Source organism: Polyodon spathula, chromosome 18 (genome assembly GCF_017654505.1).
Source record: "Polyodon spathula isolate WHYD16114869_AA chromosome 18, ASM1765450v1, whole genome shotgun sequence".
In the NCBI taxonomy this organism is placed as follows: Eukaryota; Metazoa; Chordata; class Actinopteri; order Acipenseriformes; family Polyodontidae; genus Polyodon; species Polyodon spathula.
This window is the reverse complement of record NC_054551.1, coordinates 10,864,536-10,890,816: the sequence shown is the minus strand read 5'-3', so window position 1 is coordinate 10,890,816 and position 26,281 is coordinate 10,864,536. Positions and strand designations below refer to the sequence as shown.

Sequence of the window (26,281 nt, the reverse complement as noted above, 5' to 3'; positions counted from 1 at the left end):
CAGTGATTGCTCAGTTACCTGTAGACACATGTCTAATTAACTTTGCCCCCACTCTGGAATGCAGCAATCCAATTTAAAGAGACCTGGGGAAATGGTAATAAACTGCTTGTTTTTGGAGGTGGGGGGGATCATCAAATAAATGATTAATCTGTTGTGAACTTAGTGATTTAACTTCTAGGCAAGCGGTGTCCTGAACTTGGAGAGCATGCTGTTGGAACTTTTTAGTCTGGAATTGTGAAGTACAGACCCCTCAGACACCGAAATACTTTAAAATATAGAAAAAACTGGTCTTAGGTTTGTCATCTTACTGTATATCGAAAGTAAATATGTTTGAAGGGAATATATTGCAGTAAAACCTTGATTATGCAAACTTTGTTTGTAGTGTTGCCATAAAGAATGTGCTATTCAGACCTTAATCTGGTATTTACAGATAATAGTACTGTACTGTATATATTTAAAGGTAAAGGGGCAGATTAAATATCTTTTTTTTTAAATCATGCTGGCAATTGTGTGAGGTTCAAGCTTCAAAATGTTGGCCGGCTCATACTCTTGTATGTGGAGAACTGGAAAACATCGACCTGGGAATCCTTGGATCATAGCGGACTGAACCTATACTGAGTTGCGCCCCTTTCATGCGACTGCCTGTGTGCGGTTGCTTGTTTTGCAGAAGTTCATTTCATGCTTTCTTGATGACTGATTCCAAAGCATAAATAATTGTGTTTTGAAAGATGTTAGCAGCTGATGACAGAAATGTTAGAAATGATAGAAATGTTTTTTTTTTTTCACTGTCTATTTATCTGTACTATAGTAATACTACTCAGTTTAAGGGTCTACTGGTTGCTTATCAATTCTTGGCAGAATTAATGGTAGTTCTGACATTGTGTACAAGTAGTTTTTTTTTCCAAAAGGACCGTAGCTATAAAGTAAAAGATAGAAATGCGGTCATTTAAAACTACTAGCCGATCGTATTAAATATGTTTTAAAAAGTGAGCTCCCCTCTTGTTACATTTCATATTAATTCTGTTGATGCAGTTAAGAAATGTAACAAAAGCAGGACTTCACTTACTACTTTCCTACAGCATGGTAAGTAGAGCACGCATAGTTTGCAATATTGAATAAGCAAGTTAAGCCCCTTTCACACTGGCACCTACCGAGGGCCAGACCTGGATTTTGGCTACCCGGGTCACAACCCCGCGTTATGTGAAACCGTGCACCTGGTTCATACCCGGGACCCAGTGACCAATCTCAGGATGTGGGTTGACACACTTTGACCCGGGTTGAATGAGACAAAATGCATGACAGCGGTTTGTAGCATCTTTTGCCATGTCTTTTTGTTCTTCGTTCTTTTAGATAGAAAACAAATTCTGTTTGTGGCTTTTAGTGTTTTTTTTCTTATTGTTAAAAATGTTTAAAACTTTAATAAATGAACAAACAGTGTACCATAAAATTAAGACTTAGTACTTAGACTTAGTTTCCCCAACATTTCCTCTGGGACCTTCAGTTTTTGTAGTTGAGACTCCTGGACCCTCAAAGGGTAAACATTTTGGGGAGCCCCACCTTAAGTATTGAATTAACAATTCATTGCAAAAAAATTTTCATGAGTAGCATGTAAGTGTTGACTTTGATTGAATGTTATAATTGGGGTGGAAAAATCTGTGCTTTTTGGTCTAGTTTTGAATCCAATTGAGCATTGCTGAATTGAGATGAAGACATTGCTTGCTTTGATTTCTTTTAAAACATTCTTCTCAGCTGTGAGCTCTGAAGGAAGTGTGACTGCCCATGTGAACTAGCAGCTGATGTTTGAGGAGATCATTTTATAATGCTATAAATACAGTGTACACACACTGGAGACCTTTTGCACCATTTGAATATACAAACTAGAGTCCTTTTGATTTCCCTGGAAGGTGGATAAACATCCTGTGTGTACCTGAGCATTGCTGCTGATCAAGTCCACCGCACAGTGCCTGTCCGCACTGTTCCCAATCCAATTGTACGTCTGTGCAATGAACCCGAATGTCACATTCATTGTCGCAGTCCTCTCCCTTCCTTATGCCTTCCAAGTTGCACCCCTGGAGGTATGGGCCGCAAGATGGCATCAGGCGTCTTTGCCATGGCAACTCCAGGCTGATATTGTAGGCAACTTGGTATTGGTTTGTCAAAATTTGCTTAACTCATGTATTCTTCTTTTATATCATTGTTTCCCTCCTCACATGCTGACTGTATAAGCACCACCTGTGTCCTCTGTAGAGTTCTCAAACATGTCTTCTCTCCAAGTACAGCTGCAACACCCTGAAAGAAATATTACATAGGAACAATGGCCATGTTTTTACAGTCCCCTGGGAGCATGCAGGGGCCAGGTTACGGGTTACGCATTATTGTACCAGCTGTACATGGAGAGGAGACAAGTTTGAGAGCTCTATAGAGGCCACAGGTGCTGTTGAGTTGTAAATGGTCACCAGGACAGGATGACTGAAACAGAAAATAATGTACTGTACAAAGTTATCTAAACAAAGAAGGATACAGCAGTTTAAAAAAAAAAAAAAAAAAAAAAAAAAAAAAAAAAACCCTGAAACCCTGGTAGTTTCTTCATACTGGCAATTTAGCAGAAGGAGAACAGCCATGTAATAAATGAGCAATATGCAACACAATATAATTGCTAAATAAAGAAGGGACTGTTGTTAAAGCAGTTTGATATCCCTTTTTTTCATTTTTATATAGTGGAAATGTATTAGAACACCCTGTTACTTCTGTTTTGATTTAAAGTGCATATGAAATCAAACCACTGGAACTGAAAACTTTGGAAAATTGTCAAAATAGGCTAATTAGCGATTGACTAATTTGAAGTTGTTTAAAATGCCCAATTAAAGCACAACATGGTCTGACATTTTCACACGAGTGCATATAGCTTTTAGATCACTGATTTAGTGGTGGAAAATTGAAATTCTCACGATATAAGTGACCAATTCTGAAGTGTTTTTAATAAATGTGCACACTACTGTATGTAGTTTAGTTTTCCAGATGTTATCGCGATGACTCTTGTGAGAGTATTTAATTTGTAGACTAGTTTAAAACTGAATCTGAAATCTTTAAAAGGTAACATGACCTTTAGTAAATGTCCGGTCCATTCCGTCGTTGACCTCTGTTCACAAAGTTGAGCAGTAAATGAGAAATACATTTGAGCTACACAAGTGAAACAAACAAGACACAATATTTTATAAAATAAAGAACACCAAGTGGTCCCCCGAGTGGCTCACCTGGTCATACAGCACAGGCTCGTGTCCTGGCTATGCAAAGTATGCCGTCTTCACTGGGGACTCGGAAGGTAGTGTCGCATTGGCTTAGTTGTGCCTCATCGCTCTACAGTTTATTCATCGTAATCTATTACACTGCAGCAAAATTACTGTAAAATACTTTCTTGTTTTAAAAAAAAAAAAAAAAAACTGTTCTGAAATATAACAGCCTTGATTAATGTACTCTCCAGTCCTGTAGATGGCAGAAATAAGCTCTATTCAGACGTTTCTTGTGCCAGACCAGTGTCTTTGACATTATGGTGAAGCATTTGTCAATCTGAAGTTTTTTTGCTAAGCAGTCAGTATCTTCTGACTGTACAAGTACAGTAGTCTTCGCGGAACACCCCCTAAGAGAACATTTCACCTAACGAAACACACTTTGGGTGAAATTGAGTTTTCCCATTGTAAATGCTCTAACTAAAGGAACAGGTACTTTGCTTAAAAGAACACCTTCTTGGCACCTATAGTGATTTGTTAACAACGGGTACAGTACTGTTGTGTAACTGGATAACACATTTATCATCAAAAATAAATTTTAAATGGTTTATTCAGTCTTTTCAAAAGCAGCTTGTCATCGCGAGAGTGTTTTGAGGCACACTGATTTGGTTTATTTAATCTTTCCAGAACCGGCATCATATCATTGACTCGTTTAGTATTTTCATATCCACAAGTGCACCTCATTGCTACAAAACAGCGAAATGCGCCGCTGTTTGTCTTGCTATAAAAAGTTGGAAATTGTTTGAGCTCTTGAAAAAAACCTGAAGTGAGACACAAGTTGCAGAGCAATTTAATGTTTCTCGTTCTGGTGAGTTGCTTCACCATTCTGTTAAATAATGTCATGTCTTAATATACTGCTGCTGCATTTCATTTAACGTGTGTTGGGGTGGTGTGTCAATTTAGTTTGACTGTTTATTTAGTTTATTAATGTTAGTTTGTCTGTTACTTTTGTTATTATAATTTATTAACACACACACACATACTTATCCAGTTCATTTCATATGTTGATACACTTGCATCATGACAAGTAGTACCTAGTTATTTATTGATTCATATTGTGTCTGGTGGTCAACTCCATCTTTAGAGAACACTTTGCTTGCTTCTCGAGGCGGGATCACTTAGCTGGAGACTATTTGTACTGCAGTGATAAAAAGCAGTAGTAATGCAGAAAAATGCAAATGAAAAATACATTCTTATAAATATATACAAGATGGCAAGATGTACTGTAGTGTGTGTATGTGAAAAAGCTGCTGGACAGAAAAAATGCATATACATGCAGATGCACAGATTTTTAAGAACCCGTGCTTAAAATACACAGACACGGCGATGCTGTTATTGGAGAGAAAGATGATGATGAAGATGAAGGCAATAAGCACTGCTTAGACGCCCGTCTCGTTGTGATGGGAACGGTCTACTGTTAGTATAGCATAAACAATACAGTGTGTCTGTATTGTGGTTTGATTTTCTACTGTGCGCTGTATAGTGTTTTGAGATACTATTGTATAAAAAGCGCTATAAAAATGCGAATTAAAAAAATACCAGGCCAGAATTTCTAAGGAGATATATACATAAAATATACAGTTCCTGTAGAAAGTCTACACCCCCTTGAACTTTTTTCACATTTTGTTATGTCAGTGCCTCAGAGTTTCGTGCATTTAAATGTTGTTCGTTCGCTAGCTAGCTACCGTTATGCGGTATATATCTTCTTGTGTGTATGTGAGTTTTGTTTACCGTCTTTTGGTTTGTGTGTAGCCAACATGGGGAAGTGCAAATTTAACGATAAGTGGTTGAGGGAAATCCATCCAAAGCCTGCTGCATAGTTTTCAAGAACATTTTTAAACTTGGCACAATGGGAATTAAAGCTGTGGAATCACATATGCAGTGTGAGAGACACAAACGCTTTATTGAATGGCGCAGTCAAATGCACTTCGCTCAGTATTGTTCCACCGTCTCTGCTCCGCATCTGGTACAGCAGACGGGCCCAGCAATTGCGGCTGGCAGTAGTACTAGTAGTAGTGCAACGACATCATCAGCAACAGCAACTGATTTCTGGTCAACATTTGGCTCTACGCCGACACTGAAAGCAGAGGTGCGGTGGACTTTTCAGACAGTGGTGAGTCACCAGTCTTACAATGGCAATGAGGGAATTGTTGAGCTGTTCAAAATGTTTCCTGACTCGGAAATAGCCAGGACCTTTGCATGCGGGAAGGACAAGACTGCCTACATGACTCTATTTGAATTGGCCCTGTACATCAAGAAGGAGCTCATCTCCAATGTAAACAAAGAAGGCACGTTTGTTTTGATGTTTGACGAGAGTCTAAACAAAACTACATAAACAAAACAGCTGGACCTGCATGTACGATTTTGGGTGGATGATCATGTTCAGTCTAGGTACCTGGGGTCTCAGTTCATGGGGCATCCGACAGCTGTGGATTTACTGCAACATTTCAAAGTAAGTCAAAAATAAAATAAGTCAGCTGTGTCCTTATACCTGAGTGTGAAATTACCAGGTGACTGGCATGAAAAGCAAAGGGAGCCTTTGGAGAATGCAACTACAGAGATATTTTATGGATTAAGCCCTTGGGCACTGCAGCCCTGTGCCAGTGTTGCTGAGGATAGGGCACTTTGCTAAATGCATGCAATGGAAACATTCTGCACATTGCAAGCCTGTCACACTTATTGCAAAACTTAGCTATTTTCATTTAAATTTGGCCTTTGGAGCAGTTCAAATAATTTTGTGCTTAAGCATATGAAATTTACGCACATGCATAAATTTGTATCTAATGTTTATCGTTATCAAAGGCATGAGCATGGCTAATAAGCGAAATATTTAGAGAGCCATCACACATTCTATGAAATTCAAAGAGATGTATCTATGCTGTGCTGTTTGCGGGGAAGTGAGTTCATGATTTCTCTACTTCTATCTCTATAATTTTGACAGATGTCACACAAATATGAGTACGTATTACCTAGTCTAATTAATTTACATTTTTTGACTTTCTTGTTTTCTGTGACAGTACCATCCGTTTATTTATTTCTTCTTTCTCCATATTACCTGTGATTCCGCTTATCAAGCCCTATTGCTCTGTGTCTGGACTCATCTGGTTTTTGGAATTATTATTTTTTTTTGTAAGAACTGCAGGTCTCCCTGGATAAGGGTAATGTCTTATTCATTACCAACAACAACAATAATTAATAATCCAGCTGGGATCACCTGTTTTTTTTTTTTTATAGCCTATATGTAGGGCTTCTGTTTTTCGGGTTTTATTAATTGTATTTTTCAGTGCTTATTTTGAGTTATTTTCCAGTTATGTAAATGCTTTTTTTTCGGGGCTTTTGTTTTTTATATACTATATGAAATGAGTCGGTTACTTTCCAAAATGCTTGAGCGTTTTTTTGTGTCATAGTATGTACAGTAACTCGACAGTACTTGCACACTTATGTTGTGCCTTCTTTCCTTTCCTTTTTCTTCCACAGCGAAGTCTCTATGGGCCCATTCTTCTGGGGTTTTTGTGTGTAGGCATTTTTGTACATTTCGCCACAATTCTGTTTTAAATCCTCTCTACCTTAACTGTAATACAGCTATAAATCCCACTAAGAGGCCTCCATTCCTGATTGTAACCTCGTTTCAGATCTCACAAGCGGAGTCTCCAGTAGAAATGTAGGAATGTGCTGTCACTCAGAACGTATTCAGTATGCAGTAAGTTTCCTTGGCCGACCACTGCGTCTACGGTCCTCAACGTTGCCCGTTTCTTTGTGCTTCTTCAAAAGAGCTTGGACAGCACATCTGGAAACCCCTGTCTGCCTTGACATTTCTGCCTGGGAGAGACCTTGCTGATGCAGTTTAACTACCTTGTGTCTTGTTGCTATGTTCAGTCTTGCCATGGTGTATGACTTTTGACAGTAAACTGTCTTCAGCAACCTCACCTTGTTAGCTGAGTTTGGCTGTTCCTCACCCAGTTTTATTCCTCCTACACAGCTGTTTCTGTTTCAGTTAATGGTTGTGTTTCAACCTATGTATTGAATTGATGATCGTTAGCACCTGTTTGGTATAATTGTTTAATCATACACCTGACTATATGCCTACAAAATCCCTGACTGTGTGCAGGTGTACCTAGAAGAATTGATGCTGTTTTGAAGGCAAAGGGTGGTCACACCAAATATGGATTTGATTTAGATTTTTCTTCTGTTCACTCACTTTGCATTTAGTTAATTGATAAATATAATCTATTAACATGTCTATTTTTGAAAGCATTCTTACTTTACAGCATTTTTTCACACCTGCCTGTACTGTGTGTGTGTGTGTGTGTGTGTGTGTGTGTGTGTGTGTGTGTGTGTGTGTGTGTGTGTGTGTACAATTATAAAAACATACTTGACAAACCTGGGGGGTAATTAAACTGAAATAAAATGGGCTGAACTGGCAGTGGAATAAGAAAGGATCACCTTTTGTGCATTAACGTTACATTCAAAACACTGACAATTTACCAATACAGTAATCAGTAGCCTAGCCTACTACTGTGTAAGCAGTGTCTTTGATATTGAAATCTATGTGAATGCAAGGTAAGGAGGTGCAAACTGTTGCTTGATCGTTCTAGGGTATACTGCTGTATGTGTCTGTTATAGTAAAGCGTTCCTACATTATACAGGTAGTTGTTTAGTATTTACCGGCTCGGTCCAAGTTACATACCAACGGCATGTACTGTGATACCGTGCTGTACTCTTGATTCTGTTTGGGGAGTTATTCTTTCAGCACCAAGAAAGCGTGCTTGGGAAAGTGATTAGTTTTCTTTCGGTCTGAAAACATTCATGATTGCAGCTTCCTTGTTTATTTTTTAAACATATATTAGCACTAGTGATGCTGTTATCACAATCTTTTGTGCTGGAGTGATGTGCGCGGAGTTAAGGCTTGTTTTTTAAAAATGTTATTTTTGTGCCTCTCAAAACTGGTTTTGTGCTTGGCGCATCGTTTCGAACATGGCAGGATCTCGCAAATTGTCGGCCATTCCCACCAAATTGCGCTGTGCAGACATTATATTTGTGGACAGCACAAAACGGATTGTGGCACGCGTTTAGAATGTGGCGCATAATGGCCATTTGCAACGCGCATAACCCTCGGCGCAGCGCGAAAAACCTTTCAAATATCTTGGCCATAGTGTTCAAAATTAAGAAATACAATGTTTGTGTATATTCCGTAATGGAACACATTACTGTGTTAAAGTGAAATGTTACAGTGTAGATGAATCAATCAGGCTAGTCTAGTTTAGCATTTATAATCTGCGTTTACTTGTTTTACTTTCTAAAAGGATTTATACAGTATAGATTCATGGAGGTATTATGCTGTATGTGAGTTTAAGAATGTAAGAAATGTTACAAACAAGGAGGTTGTCCATTTGACCCATCTTGTTCATTTGGTTGTTTATTGATCCAAGCAAGAACCTTGAAGTAACTGTGTAAATCAGCTTCCACAACAGTGTTTCATTTCTTCATTCCTTGCTCACATTTTTAGAGCACTTCTAAGATACCCCTGTATGTAAAACATCTAGCCTAGTTCGTAAAATGCTTCAAGGAAAGTATTTCTGTGTTATTTTGTCATATATAAGATTTAGAGATTCCTTGTAATTGGAGTATTTAAAGCTGTCCGAAACACCATATATATAATTCATTTTTTGTCTGCTGAAAACAAGTTCTGGTGTCTGTGCCACCAACTATAAAATCAAAATAAAACTGGTAAGAAAGCGTAACGCAGTATAAAATACAAAATTCTTTATTTCTTACATATAAAAAAAGAGAAGTCTGGTGTTTTGGACAGCTTTAAATACTCCAATTACAAGGAATCTCTAAATCTTATATATGACAAAATAACACTGAAATACTTTCCTTGAAGCATTTTACGAACTAGGCTAGATGTTTTACATACAGGGGTATCTTAGAAGTGCTCTAAAAATGTGAGCAAGGAATGAAGAAATGAAACACTGTTGTGGAAGCTGATTTACACATATATATATATATATATATATATATATATATATATATATATATATATATATATAACGTACGCCTGTAAGTGAATGGTGGTCATGAAGACGGTAAAATAACTATACAAACAATGTATCCAGACAAAGGTGAGGCAGATTTACTAGGAACATTTTAGTTTTAAACACAGCTCTTTTTTTTGTCGAAGGAGGCTGAATGACTGAGCAAGCTGCATGTTTGCCTTTTGTTTTGAAATAAATTACAAACAAGTGCTACATTAACCCATGTTTTCATGGATGTTTAAATCTGTGTTTTTGCTACAGTTACTCATTTTTTCAATAATAAATAATAGCAGTTGAAATATTGCCAGCTAACGGGTCAAACAGAATAATTTACTGAGGACAGTGGCGGAAATTTTTTTGAAATATTGCTCTAACGATAGTCCTTGATTTGCATGTGTCTAGTGGTTTGGGAATATGCAAATAGTTGATTGGTTTTCCCAATGGATTTGAATCCCTTGTCACCGTGCTGTTATTGATTGGGGAATCTTGTTTGCCTCACGGTTTTACAGCTGGTATCACAGACCCCAATCAGCACTTGTCTTCTCTTTCTTACCTTTACGTAAAGTAGCCCAGGATTTGTGCTGGTCAGGGTCTGTGTCATTGTGGGAGCTGCATTGTTGCCACTGTCAAGTTATTGCTGAAACTAGTATTTGAGTATTAGTATTTGTGACCGATGTGTACAGTTTTACAATGGTTATTCGCTGCATGTTCTATTTAAACACTGAAGCAGAAAATATAGCAGTATTTAGATCTTCGCTAGGGTTGTAATTTTCTGTTAAATTATTGATTTTTATGCAAATGTATCAGGCTTTCATGTATGGACTTTTCAAGTTCAGTCCCCTTGATTGACATCACAAGTCCCCTGTAGCATCCAATGCTAACTCAACCCACTTGTTCTCTCTGCTTGATGGACATCCAAAATAATCCAATAGCAAAGCAAGCCCAGCATTTCCACTCTGAGAAACAGCTGCTCATCACAGTGACATACACATACATGTAGTTATGGATATAAAACAGGCTCATGTTAAACAAACAAAAAACAATAATTTCCTTTCACTTAACAGCCTTATTTTTTTAGTTAGGCAGAAAATGAAAAAAATAAATAGTTTAACTATTTGTTTTCAAAAGCTTCTGATTTTTTTACATTCATGTTTCACTTCATAATTTCAAATTTAAACATTTTACACTAGTTCTTAAAGTAACTGAAAACAACATATAATATTAGCGTTAATGTAAAGCATTTTGTACTGGAAAGATAGCAGGGTGTACAGAAGATGTACAGAAGACTAGACTGACAGATCAAGACTAAAGAGAATATGTAAAAAACATACAAAAAATAAAAAAATTAACTGCTTTCAAGGAACACATGAGGCACAGTCAAGCAGAATCATGGATGAAAATAAAGTAAAGAAATCCTCAACTGCACTCCAGCATGGATTGAATGGGCCTGGCGTTGACTTGCTTTGTTAAAAAGACAGGAAACGAATCACTCACTCACATGTTACAACTGAACTGAGGACTCACTCGCTCACATGTTACAACTGAACTGAGGAATCACTCACTCACATGTTACAACTGAACCACTCACTCACTGAATCCACTCACTTCTTTTTTTTTTTTTTTTAATAATAATTTTTGTCTTTTCAAATTTTTTTTACCCTGGTTTTCTTCCCAATTTAGTGCGCCCAATTATTACCTGTATCCTTGACTCACCGCTCGCAACCCCCCTTTTGCTGCCAGTCAAACTGATGTCCGGCTTCAGTCTGTGCCCATCAGCTAGCTTTTGAAACCGTCTCTGACCAATATTTACCAGTTAATGGAAACGCTGAAGCCACAGGGATTCAGTTTAGCAACTCAATGTATCTCTGTGAATATCTGGAATCTAGTGCCCAAGTCAGGGACTAAGCTGCATGTTTCTAGGCCCGCACTCATTTTACAGTACTGAAAAAATCTAGATCGGTTTCATCTCTATTCATTAGTTCTGAAAACTTCAAAATACTTTTTGTTGTAGTATGTCCTTGGAATGATTGCCATGGGATCTCTGTGAAAATATGCATGAATTATACTGGCTGCCTTGGAGGGCTCCAATAAAACAATATGATTAGCATCAGCTGCCCATGTAGAAGAGAAGGGGTGGGCGAGCTACAACAGGACAGAGATGGGGTTTGTTTTGAGGTGATTAAGCAAATCAGTTTGGTTCATTTCCACACACAAGCTGGGATGTCGTAAGGTTTGGCTGGTGAACAGAAAAAAACAGGAAGAATGAGCCCTCTCCGCTGTCTGCAAGGAGTGAACAACCTGAGACGACAAGATAGCCAGGCTATCTAAACACTTCTCAAACACACACAGAGAATGCTGACAGGATTTAAAGAAAGATGTTTTACTGTACACAAGCTTTGGATACAAGAAAGCCTCTCGAAGAAAAGAAACCCTGGGAAATAATTAATTTATTACCTCGTTTTGATGATAAGAAAGGCTCGAACGAGATGCCATTTGGCCCATTCATGCTCGCCTAGTTCTTAGTAGCTGATTGATGTCTAGTTGGCTCTTAAAGCAGTTGTAGATAACATAATAAGCAAACAGATTTATGTTAAATATTCCTGGTATTGTACTACACTAGCATTAACAGATTTCTACTGTGCTGGAAGTCGAAGTATGACACAGACCCAGTTTTTGGGATAGAACCACATTAGTCTTGCATTTTGATTGGCCCTGGTCTGTCGGATGAATGTGACACGAGAGGGGAAAGCTTAGAGGCATTTTAACATTGTGATCGGAGTGAGAGAGAGACCTGCTTTCCAGAGCCTTTCAATTAAAATATATAATATGGTATTTTGCTGTACTAATATAACTATGAGAGACTATTACATTATATAAATTATCGTGTTATGCACGAATTTAAGACTTGGCTGTCTGTGGTGATGTACTTTTTTTCTTTCAAATAGCATACATCTATAATCTTTTGCATGATCTATTTTAATTCCAAATATATATCTTGCCCACTATTACAGTTTTGTTACAGGATACATTAGTTTATCTCCAAGGTAATTTAATCACAATTTGACATATAGACTGCCCTGTTCTCAGGCTACGTCCCAAATTCTGGGCTGCTTTTTTAGATGATGTCCTAGTTTCTGAGCCAATCTGCTTCTCTGAATTCAGCCCAATTTCTAGGTCGTGTTCAGTTTACCGTAAAAATGTGCACCGGAAATGGATCATGAATTCATTTAAGAGTAACCCTTAGTACATGAATCAAAGTTAATGAATTTTTTTACTCTTCCCCAGAAAACCATATACTCAAATTCTTCAGTTTATTAGCACAAGTCAATAAACAATTAAGGACCACGCCAAATCAAAACAATATCTCTCTGTGCTAAATTCAAGTCTACACTCGCTCTCACTCAGACAGCCTCTGTCACTCACTTGCACAACTGAGCTCAGGCATGCACTCCTATTTATCTCTTTAAACTGTGCCCTCAGTCCGCCTTCACCAATCCCGGGCATGCCATTTGGACCCCAATCTCCTGCCAGCATTCTAGTATTGGTGAACACTGACAGATTGGCAACCCCCTCTCTATCTAGTGGCATAACACAGCAAAACATTATGCAATACAGACACATAAAAGACAAACAAACAGGACAGTCAGTAAGTCCTGCAACAGTGGAAATCACCAGGTTGTTACAATATTGTAACGTTGAGTGTGCTGTAGGTTCTACCAGGATACAGTGCAGTTGGGACAATGGCAAAGGTACAACATTGAAATAAGCCACTAATCTTTAATAAAGTTATAATATATATTTTTAAGATGGATGCACTATTACAATCACTATTCGTAATTGTGTTAAAATCAATACAGTCACTTATTCTCATCATTTAAATTAGAAAGTAAGGACGTGGAGGATTTAAAAGCCCGTTTAATTGTTTCACAGCCAAGCCCTGTAAATTTAAACTGCTTGAACTGTTATTACAGTGTTGTTAATACACAGTATACCTCTTTGTTTCAATCAGTCTGGTTTTGGTAGTAGTAAATAGTTTTACTACTAGTGTCAATTTGTTTATGCTTGTGAAATCAGGTATAGTGTATTAACAATACTACAATAACAATAGTAATACAATCGGTTTGACAGTTTTTTTGCTGTGAAACAACTAAATGAGCTTTTAAGTCCTAAAAGGAGAACGAGAAAACGCGGGTGCAACATTTTAATAGGTATCAAGGCTTTATTCATGTTAATGCAATTACAAATAGTAATTGCAGCATTTATCCAGCTTAATTTTTTTAACATAACTTTGTAAAATATTTATTTAATAAAATGTTGCACCCTCGTTTTTCTACAATCTGCACGCAATAAAACCTGTAAATTAAATCTGAATGCTAAGACCCCTTCTATTTATAAACTGCAGATGTAGAGAGACCCAGAATCTCATGAGACTGAAATGCCTTGCTTAAACAATACCCAACTTCCTGAAAATGCTGTGTAGTTATATATATATATGTATGTAAGGTCTTGCTGTAAAAGTAAAGGCACACATAGGGGCCTCGCCCCCTGGCCCTGCTGCTGTGCTGGCTCTGCCTGTGATCAGCACAATAGAATGGCTTTTATTACTTTTTGAAAAACGAATGAATATCTGAATGAATTCCAAAATTATGAGCAGATATCCGAAAATGAAAAACAGAAGAGACACAGGACTGAACACCTCCAAGTTGCTGCCATTTTTTAGTTGTTTTCTGGCACTTGTCATTCTTTATTTTGTGTTTTGTTGAAAAAACATTTAACTGTATTTGATAATTTTGTTTTGTGTCATTCGGAATATTAATAGGAATTATAAACAGTTTAAGCTGACAGGTTTCTCTCCCAAGTGGTGCTTGCACCTTTCATACCCGTGCACAAGCGCACACAGTAGTGAGCAGCATGCTCCTTATAGGGAGCCCGCCATATCTGACAGAGATGGAGGACTGCTCTTTCCGGTATCGAGATGAGTGCAAACAGACTTATCATTGACCTAACTCAAAGTCCCTGATCACGTGACACCTTTCGTCAAATTCTCTGAAGATGACCAAAAGCTGCTATTGCTGAGGTTCCCTGGAGAAGGTGATCCAGTGAATATACGCCTGTACCATCGTCAAGTTTTTCTTGATAAGTATCAGCATTTCATAGTTCCAAAGTGGTGTGCTGATCCCACTAAAAGCCACAAGACACAGATCGCTTAAAGGCATCAAAGTTATTACTCTGAAACAGGCTGAAGACCTCCCAGTGTTTTAAACTAAGTTTGGGACAAAAGCTCTGTCCTCTGTGTTATTCGGATAAACAATCCCAAAGTGCAAAACAAGTTTAAGGAAAGCAAGCAGAAGTAGCCTGAGCAAGTACAAAGCACATCTGGTGAAGAAAGCTTGGCTTCAAGAGACTACACAAGTCTCTTGTCAGCGTTGGACAGTCTCCAGTGAAACTCAGAGTTGTGAGGCTTATGGTAAATGTAAGTTAAAGAAGATTTCTTCTACATTAGCAGCTAAGGTTTTAAAAGTTTTTTGGGTGTTGGAGTAGTCCCCTCGACTAGTACATCCAATCCAGCATATGTTCCAAGTGTGCCAGGCCGTGATGTGCTTCAGAACCTCAAAGACACCTTTTCTTTGACTACCTCGAAGGAACTACAGACCCAGAAAAAAACGGTGCCTATTTTTTCGACTTCAGTTCATCAAGTCAGGCTGGCATGTAAGATAAAAAAGAAAAAAAGGGTTAATGGCGAAGCCTGACCCAAAAAGTGGTTGGACTTGAAAGACTGCGTACAAGTCTTCTATGAAGAGCAAAAAGTATGTTGCGTATGTCCAGGGGCAAAAACGGTGGTAATCGTGCATATCAATGGAGAGAAAGTGAAGCAGCTGAAGCACTTCATGCTTGTTTATCTTCATGAGGCCCATCGTGCCTTCTAAGAGGGATACTAGGCCTGAGGTGAAATTAATTTAAGCAACCTAGTAACCCTTATAAGAGGAACAAAAAAAAAATAAATGTCACGACACTATAATAGAATAACGGCTTTCTTCGTAGAAACTGTTTATTAAGAATACACACTGCTTTTGTTCAGAACACATTCACAATTTTAAAATGTGTTTTTTTAATTTACAACATAATTCTATCTTTTAAGATTGTCATCCTATTTTTAAGCATTTTGTAAAAAGAAAAGTAGCCTCCTCCATCAAGTCCAGGCCCTTGATTTAAAAACATTGTTTAAAACAATACGGCATTACTATCTTTATGAACTCAATTCTGTAAAAAGCTTTATTAAAACAGTACTGTGCTATTCAGGCATACAAAACTATTTTATCCACCCATCTAAAACTAATAGTGATTTGCATAGTAGATACAAGACATCTATTTTTCATGCAGAGAATTTTGCTTACTACTTTCTTTTGAGGAATAATTCATTCAGAGCAGGCAGGTGATGTCAAATGAATTTTCAGGCAGTTTCTGATTTCAGGATTCAACTGCAAAGGCTGGGTTCATCAAATCTCAAGCACAGGTTGAGATCGGTGATCTGGAACGGATCGGAGAGTCTGACTCCAGTATTTATTTCTTCATGAAAGCTGTCACTTGTTCTAGTTGATGTTGTTGCATACTATCATACTATATGGTTGCAGTATGTTGAATGCTAATATATCAACAATGCATTACTGAAATCAGTATTAAAAAAAAAAAAAAACATATTTCTTTTAAATAAAAATGCATATCCTACGTTAGGTAAAAATTAATATAATGCATTGCAATCCGCTTGCAATTATATAGTTATGACACTCCAGAAAATCGCACACATCTCTTCAAAAGACAGCAATTTTAAGCTATTTGTCAGCATTCGGCCAGCTGTCTTAACTCTGTTCGAGCCTTTTTACTAAACTAAACTCTTGAATGTGTGTACATATTTATTTTGCTATGTTGACTGCCGCACTACTACTAACTTTAAAAATGAACATTTAAAATAAATGCCTGGGACTTTTCAACACATTTTCAAAGATCACGCCAACTGCATAGCAAGCTGTCAGTCAAACATGGCTTGCACATGATTAGTTGTGTGAGAGGAAGATCTGACTCAAATATTGCATCACAATTACTACTTTGATTTAATTTGCTAAAGCCTGCGGCATTTGAAAAAATAGCCTAATTGACCTAAACTTAAGCACCCGCCTTTGTGGCGCATAGTTGATGTTTATTTTGTATTTTTTTTTTATAAATGTGCTTAAACTTGGCATTCACCTAGGGACAGATTTGGGTGGGGCTGTGTGCAAACTGGGTGGACTAGTTCACCCAACACTGTTGCAACTTAAAATAGCAACTTTTACGACGATATTGCTCCCATTCACCATGCTGGAACTGTGCGTAACTGGTTTGAGGTGCGTGATGCAGAACTTTAGGCCATAGCTGTATATACAAATAAAAAATGTGGGGAAAATAAATGTTTTTTTACTAACAGTATACAGTGGCAACAGGTCATATATTATCTCACGACTAAAAACAAACCAAGTTGCTAACTCTCATACTGTTCATCTTTTCCCAGAATGTTTTCAGTTTGACTAGTTTGAAGCACACAGCATGATTATATAAAAGTACTTCCTCTGTTATGGGTATTAATACCCCACTTGACCCCACATGGTTTTCTTATGTGCAGCATATAACACAAAGTTCATGTGGTAGTCTAATACCTGTTACACAGGATGAAAGTAGCAGGAAAAATTAGCTTCACTTTTATCTTACCCAATTATATAATTAACCCTTAGCGGTCCAATTATTCAGCGCCTATCAGGTCCAATTTATTTTCACATGTGCTGTTTATTTTACACACGCTGTTTAAAAGTAATTTTTCCACAGTAAAACACTGCATATCAACAGGGCTCTCAGTACTGCATTACCAACCAAGCCCCATCCCTTGTTTGCTGTATTTATCACACAACTCTTCATAGTAGTACATATCGATAAATCCCCCACTTGATCACTGGTTTTAGCACCAAACTCCTCAATAATGTGGTCCGACATAGGACCACTTAGGGTTAGTACTGGAAAAACAAACATATGAAGACTTTTTTTGAAGCCAGATTAATTTAATTTCACAAAAGCCTTGATTGATGACTTCCTTGAGTTTCCGTCAAGCTGCTGTTACCAGTGCTTTTTTCACCGCAGTACATTAAATACATCCAGTGTTGGTGCAGTGTGTAAAATGATTGGCAAACCCTGGTGATTTCTTCTGAAACGAACAAGAGTTGAAGTGAATGAGTGAATGATGTAATGCAATCTCTTTCTTCTGCTGGCAGGGAACGGCAGCACAATCACAGGCACCACGGACCCAGTGGAAACTCATCGTGACAAGGGGACACAGCAGGGAATCTGAAGGAGTCAGCATGGAACTGTTTTTAGGGTAGGACACCATTTTGTCCGTAAATATGAAAGACACAGTTGTGTTCAAGGGTTGAAATTCTCAACAAAAAAGTGCAGGTACTCGTATGTAAACATAAAAAAAAAATAATAATAATTAGACAATTTGAGCGCCAATGAATAAATACTTATATATATATATATATATATATATATATATATACACACTACATTGTTTAATACAAAATTAGCCTTAACAAAAAACTGCTAAAATATAAACAATTCACCGGAAGCAGAAAATACGGAAAGCTTTGTGCCCTCTACATGTATCACTATTATGTACTGTAATATAACACTAAGTTAAACCTGAAATGGCAATTACGAAGAAGTATTACACTATACAGTAACTGCCATAGAGAGGGAGTTTTTTTTCAAGCTATCCTAAAATAGAGGTGATATTATAAAAAAAACAAACTAAAAACTGAAAAAAGTCTAAGTCAAACAATGCACAATAGGGGTTAAAATACCCCTCAAATTTGTGATGTAACAGGCACTACTCCTTAACGAAATAGAACACAGAGCTCTTATTTCTTTTTTCTTTTATTTATACAGTGATAAATTCTGTGGGCTCCTCTGTTGCATTTCTGTCTTGATTTAATTACCATTAACTATTCCAGAAAAAAAAGCTTATGAAAAGTCGTCTCAAAGCTAAAGAGAACGTGTGATAGAATGATGTCAGTGTTACACATACTATACATTTGGTTGGAGAAGTGAAATCAAGATTTACTGTAATTGAGTGCTTTCAGATACAAACTGAAATACATTTTAAAATGTTACACTGATCCACAATGGTGATTACTGTTTAACAGCTGCTCGTAATTTGTAAAATATTTCACGCTTTTTTTTTTTCTCGCTGAATGGCCAATCAACTTCTGACTGACTCATTAACTAACCGTATTTATGAAGAGTTTAATTTAACACAACTAAACTTTACGTAGCTAACATGGACACGGGCATGACTTTAATTTGTATCTTCATGGGAGTAACATTAAAAAAGTCAGTAACTTAGTATATGAATTCATTATGTACATTAAGAATACCATTATATATTAGTTTTCTCTGTAGAGATCTTCCCAGAATGCATTTACTTTTTAAAATTGATTTTATTTCACATGCCCCAGAAAACGGCTGTATTTAAAACATTCCGTCATTTTCATTGTTTTTGAAGGTTTAATGAAGGTTTAATTATAGATATATATATATATATATATATATATATTATATATATATATATATATATATATACACACACACACACACACACACACACACACACACACACACACACATATATATATATATATATATATATATATATATATACAGTTTCTCTGGTTTTACTGCTTATAGGTATGTGTTTGGGTAAAATTAAAATTTTTGTTTTATTCTATAAACTACTGACAACATTTCTCCCAAATTCCAAATAAAAATATTGTCATTTAGAGCATGTATTTGCAGAAAATGACAACTGGTCAAAATAACAAAAAAGACGCAGTGTTGTTAGACCACGAATAATGCAAAGAAAATAAGTTCAGATTCATTTTTAAACAACACAATACTAATGTTTTAACTTAGGAAGAGTTCAGAAATCAATATTTGGTGGAATAACCCTGATTTTTTCAAGCACAGCTTTCATGCGTCTTGGCATACTCTCCACCAGTCTTTCACATTGATGTTGGGTGACTTTATGCCACTCCCGGCGCAAAAATTTAAGCAGCTCGGCTTTGTTTGATGGCTTGTGACCATCCATCTTCCTCTTGATCACGTTCCAGAGGTTTTCAATGGGGTTCAGGTCTGGAGATTGGGCTGGCCATGACAGGGTCTTGATCTGGTGGTCCTCCATCCACACATTGATTGACCTGGCTGTGTGACATGGAGCATTGTCCTGCTGGAAAAACCAATCCTCAGAGTTGGGGAACATTATCAGAGCAGAAGGAAGCAAGTTTTCTTCCAGGACAACCTTGTACTTGGCTATAAATAGTAAAACCAGAGAAACTGATAATTTTGCAGTGGTCTCTTAATTTTTTCCAGAGCTATATATATATATATAGTTTCAAATTAAACTTCTTATGAAAAACCGCCATTTACTTTTCATCCAGCAAAGAATTAGATGCTGGTGTAATCTGCACATTATTTTGAGAATGTTATTGACCAATCATATAAATCCATAGGCGGATGAGACTGATTGATTTGGTTTAATAATGGAATGCAGGCATGTTGGATGAAAAGCAGATATAGTGAGTCCTGGTATGAGTACCGGTGAGCACTGGCAGAATTTCACCCCTGGTTCTGTGGAAGCGCTCATAGAATCTAGTTTTACATATCTACAGAACCACTTCTCCAATTGCAATGTGGTAGGACGTTCTTTAGCTGTTGAGAACATCAGAATATGGGTCTCTGAGGAGATGTCTTACTTCTGTCTGTATTTTTACTTCTGTCTAGAAAAAACGCTTATCCAGTTGTTATAAAACTTGGATTTACTGTGACTGTCAGGATCTGCTGTGGAAACAGTCTGTTTTTTTCATTGTGTCTATTCTGTGATAGTTTTTTATTTATTAACATGTTACATTAAAGCCTTAGGAATTCTAACCGAATGTCCAAAATCTCCTGGGCATAGACTACAAACCTGTTCTGAATACTTTAAACCTGCCCCAACTACTGAGTGACAGCACATTCCTACAGTTCTATTGGAGACTGCACTTACGAGATTTAAAACGAAATTACAATCAGGATGGAGGCTTATTAGTGGGATTTAAAGCTGTATTGCAGTTAAGGTACAGAGGATTTAAAACAGAATTGTGGTGAAATGTACAAAATGTCTACACACAAAAACCCCAGAAGAATGTGCCCATGACCAGATTTCATTGTGGAAGCCAGCAAAGGAAAAAAGTACAGCTTAAGTGTGCAAGTACTGTCCAGTTGCTGTACATATTTTGACACACACAAAAAAAAACGCTCAAGCATTTTGGAAAGTAACTACAAACACTAATTTTATACAGTATATCAAAAACGAAAGCCCTGGGGGAAAAAAAAAAAGATTTACATAACTAGCTAAAAATAAACACCGAAAAATACAATTAATAAAACCCCCAAAACAGAAGCCCTAAATATAATTAACAGAACTCGCACATTTACAGTATTATAATATTTACAAGTTTATTTTTAGTTAAAAATGTCCTTATGAAAACAGTTGAAAGAACTGCAGTGAATGAATCAATTACAGTCCGTATACAGTACTGTACAAACTCGGTACAACTCGTATAGTTCTATTAAATTTTAAGAATTCATAAAATAACTACAGCGTTATTTTTAAGAAAGCAATCCAACCACACACTGTGCACAAACTGTTGACTATACTTTTAGGTATTGGCTGCGCTGTTTAATTTGACAGCTTAAATAGCAAAAGTTTATGTAAATTGCACCCAGTCTACCTGTCAGAAAATAGCAGGAAAGTGTTTTATTTTTTGATGGAGTCAACGTTGGAGGTAAGAGCTGCTGTGGGGATTGCTGCAGTGAGGGAACATTTTAAATTGGGGAGGCGAAAGCTGATTTTACTTTTGATGAAAGCTATTGCTTTTTCTGAAGATGTAGTTATAGAAAACAATTTCTAAATCTAGGAACGCAATTTTTTATTTCAGTGGAGTTTTGCCTAAACAATTACCAGTACTGTTGTACAAATGGTTGCCATGGTTACCCCATGAGCTGCGGAAGCAATTATACTGTCGAGGTGTTGCACAAATACGGTTCTGGCTGTGTGATGATAATTTGATAAAGTAAGGTTTTTACGTCTATTGACTTCTTACTAGCACGAGCAATATTAACACTGGTCCCCATTTTATTCTGTTGAAGATGTTTTTGGTTCATTGCATGTATTTTAATGTGAAATAGTTTTTTGGTCTTCACAAAACCGCAGTACTTTCCTCCGACTTCAATGAAAAACATGCCAAAATAAACTCCTGTCTTAACTCATTACATAAACTGCCTGTTCGTATAAAATGCTCTTGAGGGCTAAACCACTTCAGATGGTAAATGCTTTAAATTGGTGAGCGATTTGTAAGATTGATGATCCGTGACAGATTTCCATGTCTATAAAATGCTATTGAGTGCTATTAATGTGTGACCGTCCAGTTAGAAAGAGAGCGTTCTAATGGGTGGGTTATATCATAAGCAGACAAAAAACGATCTCCATGCATCTGATCAGATACAAAGGAGGACTTTGACTAAATTCAAGCACTCCGTCTGTACCTCCCGAACTTCTGGCATTTTGAACTTCTTGTTTGAAAATCTTATGAAGCAAGGCTTTGCTGTGACTGTGACTTCTTTTTATGTTTGTTCTCTCTCCTTCTCTAGTGTTTGTGCTTCGATTATTATTTACCAGGATTCAAAACTTTGACAGCAAAAGGACAAGGGTATAAATAGGGGAATTTTGCCTGCAACCCTTTCCCACAGTAAAAGCAAAGCAACATGTGGTAAAGTACAGTGAAAGCATGGCAAGCATTGTAAACATGACAGACCAGGGTAAACTATGGAAAAAGCATGGTAAAACTGCACAAATATCGTGGTAAACTTTTATAAGGAAATATTAAGTAATAAGTTTTCATGTGATATAGTTGCATAAAACATTTTTATTTGCATATCCAATGTAGACCCAATTTGCTAATTTTAAGGTCGTCTTTCCTACGTAGCGTTTGCATCATCTCTTTATGCTAAACAACATATCAAACACTGAAGTTGTTTAAAGACCAAACTCACATTAAAAAATGATGCAAAGTTGTAAATTTGTAAATAGACCCTTAAAATAGCATTCAAGACACATGGGGGGTGGAGTGGTGGAGCTGGATAATTTTCTGAAATCGTATCGTATGGTAGCCCCATTTTAAAGGTGAAACAACTCCCAAATTCATATTTTGGGAGTCTTTTCAGTAGCTTCCCCTGGGGTTGATAAATCAGTAAGTTGACATTAGTTGGCAAGCCCAGACCACTGAGGTGGTGAAGTCTGTCTGTCTGTCTCCAACACTCCAACTTCTCCAGTTGTGATGAAAATTGTAAAGTATTTAAACACAGGTTATAGTATCAACAGCTTTCCAAAACCAACCATACATTTATTCTTGTGAGACACAAGATGGCGCTACTGTACCTTGCATTGCAGCTTGCTGTACAGGTAAGGTGGTAAGCGTTCAGAAACCCCTTTCATACTTTCCATGGACAACTGACAGGTCTAATTTGATCAGTCTGCATCACCAGTTATTGCCAATTATGTAATGCTAGCTAAAGATCTGGGAAGAGGCTTAATGGTGGTCAACTCAGTCATTGCAAACATCATAAAAAACAAAGCAGTTTTAATTTGAAGTTACTCACTCTACTTTCTCGTGATCTTTCTTGATATTGATAAGAAATCAATAGCCATGTTTTTTGCAGAAACAAAAAAGATACTGGAAAATGAATAAGATGGTTGGAAGACCCCCAGGTGCTAAATAGGGGGATACCGTAAAACTTGAAAATTGCTGGGTCTGAAATAATCTCCTATCTCCAATACGTGCCGGGGCTGCTGACAAATATTGTAACTAAACGCCAGAGACGTTTATTTGAAGTTTTACAGTTATATATTGCAATGGTAACTGACACATAACAAATGTACAGTGCATTTATGGATCTGATATTGTATGATGCAGTGCACAATGCAGAGGAATCATAATCAAGTATTTAAAAAGAACTATCAAAACTACAAAACATAATAACATGCAAAAATGTGCATGTATACGTTCTTCTTTCATGTCGCAAATCTGCAAAACAAAACTCTTCCCTAATTCGCAATGAACACATTAGTGGGTACCAATCGATGATAATCAGACAGGCAGTGTCTTCTGACAATTTTGTAATGTGTTGTTTGTGTTTAGGTTCACGTTGTATTTTGTGTTTCAGTCATCATATCCTGGTGTCTTTAAAACCCGAGGGTGAGCCCTGAGTCTGTGTTTTTTTTTTTTTTTTTTTTTTTATTTTCGGAGCCCACTTTAATAACCAAGTGTAAAAAAAAAAAAAAATAAACTGTTACAAGGTAGTATTGGTGGACTGTCAATCAAAACACAAATCTGCAAATCAGAGCTATCAGTCTTACATCAGGGTCCAGTAAATCCTAGCGCTGGCACTGGTCTGGGGTTTCTTGGGGCAGATAATTCCTCATACAAGTGAGTGAGCCAATACTGTACCTGGAGCCTTGACTGCCCCCCCCCCCCCCCTGGCAGCTCTTGTCTAACAGATTTCACAGTACACCTCGAGGGGCCTGTGATAGCGTCTCTCACCGGTGTAAACTACTAGCCTGATCTGGCTGCTGACATCCTCTCGTCAAACTGTGAATTCTCCCGGAGGTGCCTGAGCAGGCCTGCTTCCCAGCACTGAGACTACAAGAGCATCCCTGGCTTGTGAGCCACACTGCTCGCGGCACACAGTAACATACAGCATGCAAGCGCTACGTATTAAAGGGCTAATGACCAGGGGGCTCCCGAGTGGCACATCCAGCAAAGGCGCTCCACGCGGATGTGCCCTATAGCCTGAGGATTACAGGTTGGAGTCCAGGCTATGTCACAGCCGACCATGACCGGGATCTCCTAGGAGGTGACACACAACTGGCTGAGCACTGCCCAGGCAGGGAGGGCTTAGGTCGGCAGGGGAATCCACGACTCACTGCACATCAGCGACTTCTTTGGCCGATAGTGCGCCTGTAGTTCTGCAGTGGAGCCTCCAAATCGGTGTTGTCCGCAGGCACTATAGGTCTGGGGGCCTCGCTGTGGAAGATGATGGCTTGGCAGGAGCGTGTTTCGGAGGATGCGCGCTCCAGCCTCTGTTCCCTGAGTCGGCGGAGGGGTTGCTTGCGGTGGACGAGATACAGATAATAATTGGGCACACTAAATTGGGGAGAAAACCGGGGTAAAAAAAATTGGAGACGACTAAATTTATATATAAAAAAAATAAATAAAAATTAAATAAAGGCTAATAACCAAGGGTTTACAAAAACATGTTCTACTGCATAACAACAACTACGACTGCTTGGGGACAATGCAAAAATTGCTGTTCAGCCACCCCTTATTTAACCACTGCCTTTCAATACATAAACTAATGAATTGTAAATTATATATTTAATTAGCACTACTATCAACTGCCCCATGAGAAAATAAGAACATATATGAATGAGAGGAAGCCTTTCGGCTCCTTCAGTGCTCACCCAGTTCTAAGTAGCTGGTTGATCCCACAACTTTGTCAAGTAGGGTCTTAAAGGATCCCAATGATTTCAGCATCAGTAACACGGCAAGGTAACCCATTCTATATTGTCACCAATGCGTCCCTTAGTCTTAGATTCTGTGCTGCCCCTAAAGGATTGGTTAGGGTTAACTGTGTCTATTTCAGATTAGTTCATTCCTTTAAGCCCTGGGATAAGTCTGGTTGCTGTTCACAGGACTCGCTGTCCTTTTTGTGTTGAGACCAGAATTGAACACAGTATTCTATGTGTGGCCTCACCCCATCATTATACAGCCATTATATACTCCATTAGTTTGACTTCTTTAGGATAAAGGTTATACCAAATTATTTAAACCTAAACATAGCTGAGCCTTCAGACCCAGAGAACAGAACTGACCTTGACAAAGACCTCCACTTTAAAAACAGGCAAGAAATGTAATCAAATGAAATCCTTGTTTTTTGTCAGCGAATCTAGACAGTGGAGAGAGATGCACTTTATTACTATATTGTCCAGTCTCCCATCTGTAAAACGGCATATATCTTTAAAAAATATACAGCTGTGGCTATAATGCAATACAGGGCTCAAGAAGTCCTTAATCTTTAGATTTGGAATGAATGGGTGACATTTAGGAGCTCTGTGTTTGTACCGCTGTCTGTTGTGGGAAATAGATTCACAGCCTCTGTGACTCTCTCCTGGAAAAATAAAATGAATCCGTTCCGTGTCTGCATTGTTCAAACTGTCCTGAGGATGCAGGCAAATTACAAACCTCAGCACTCAAAACACATAGAGCCCAGAGTGCACCTAACATTACTTTTGGGGTTAAGATGAATTAATCCTGAAGTAGCGTGTAGGCAAATGCAGCACACTGTCTTTGTTGTTCACATTCTTTTCATGTTGCTAAATTTCTGTATAAGTATCTGGGGTGTGCCACTTACTTCAGTCCTGGCCTACTGTGCCATTCACACGAAGGAGTGTACTTTTCTAGTAGTATATATTCACTGCCTAGACACTGTATTAGGACATGTACCTAATGCTGGGTTGGGCCCTCATTTGCCCCCTGATCACAGCCTTGAAACTACATTGTACAGACGCTGTGTGGGTCTACCAGGAGAACATGCCTCACACCAGGGCTCTACCAAATCCTAAAAGGAACTTGCACACACATTTTGACTAGAAGTCTAAGTATTTCTCAGTGTCTTTTAAATTCTCAAACATTTCAACATTGATTTACAAAACTTTGGCAAATCATTTTCTTCTAGTATCACTATTAAAATAAAGTCTAGGAAACTAACAGATGAACTGCAAAACAT

At 37.7% G+C, this 26,281-nt stretch overlaps 1 protein-coding gene across 1 annotated transcript in view; it reads left to right on the top strand.

Moving 5' to 3' along the window:
• The window catches only part of LOC121330915 (ankyrin repeat and fibronectin type-III domain-containing protein 1-like), a 263,569-nt gene that overhangs the window by 8,139 nt on the left and 229,149 nt on the right, over positions 1–26,281 (top strand). Inside the window, exon 2 of the mRNA XM_041277886.1 lies at positions 17,617–17,720. Within this exon, the coding sequence (XP_041133820.1) occupies positions 17,704–17,720 (17 nt within the window). The 5' untranslated portion in view covers positions 17,617–17,703. The remainder of the gene's footprint in view (positions 1–17,616; positions 17,721–26,281) is intronic.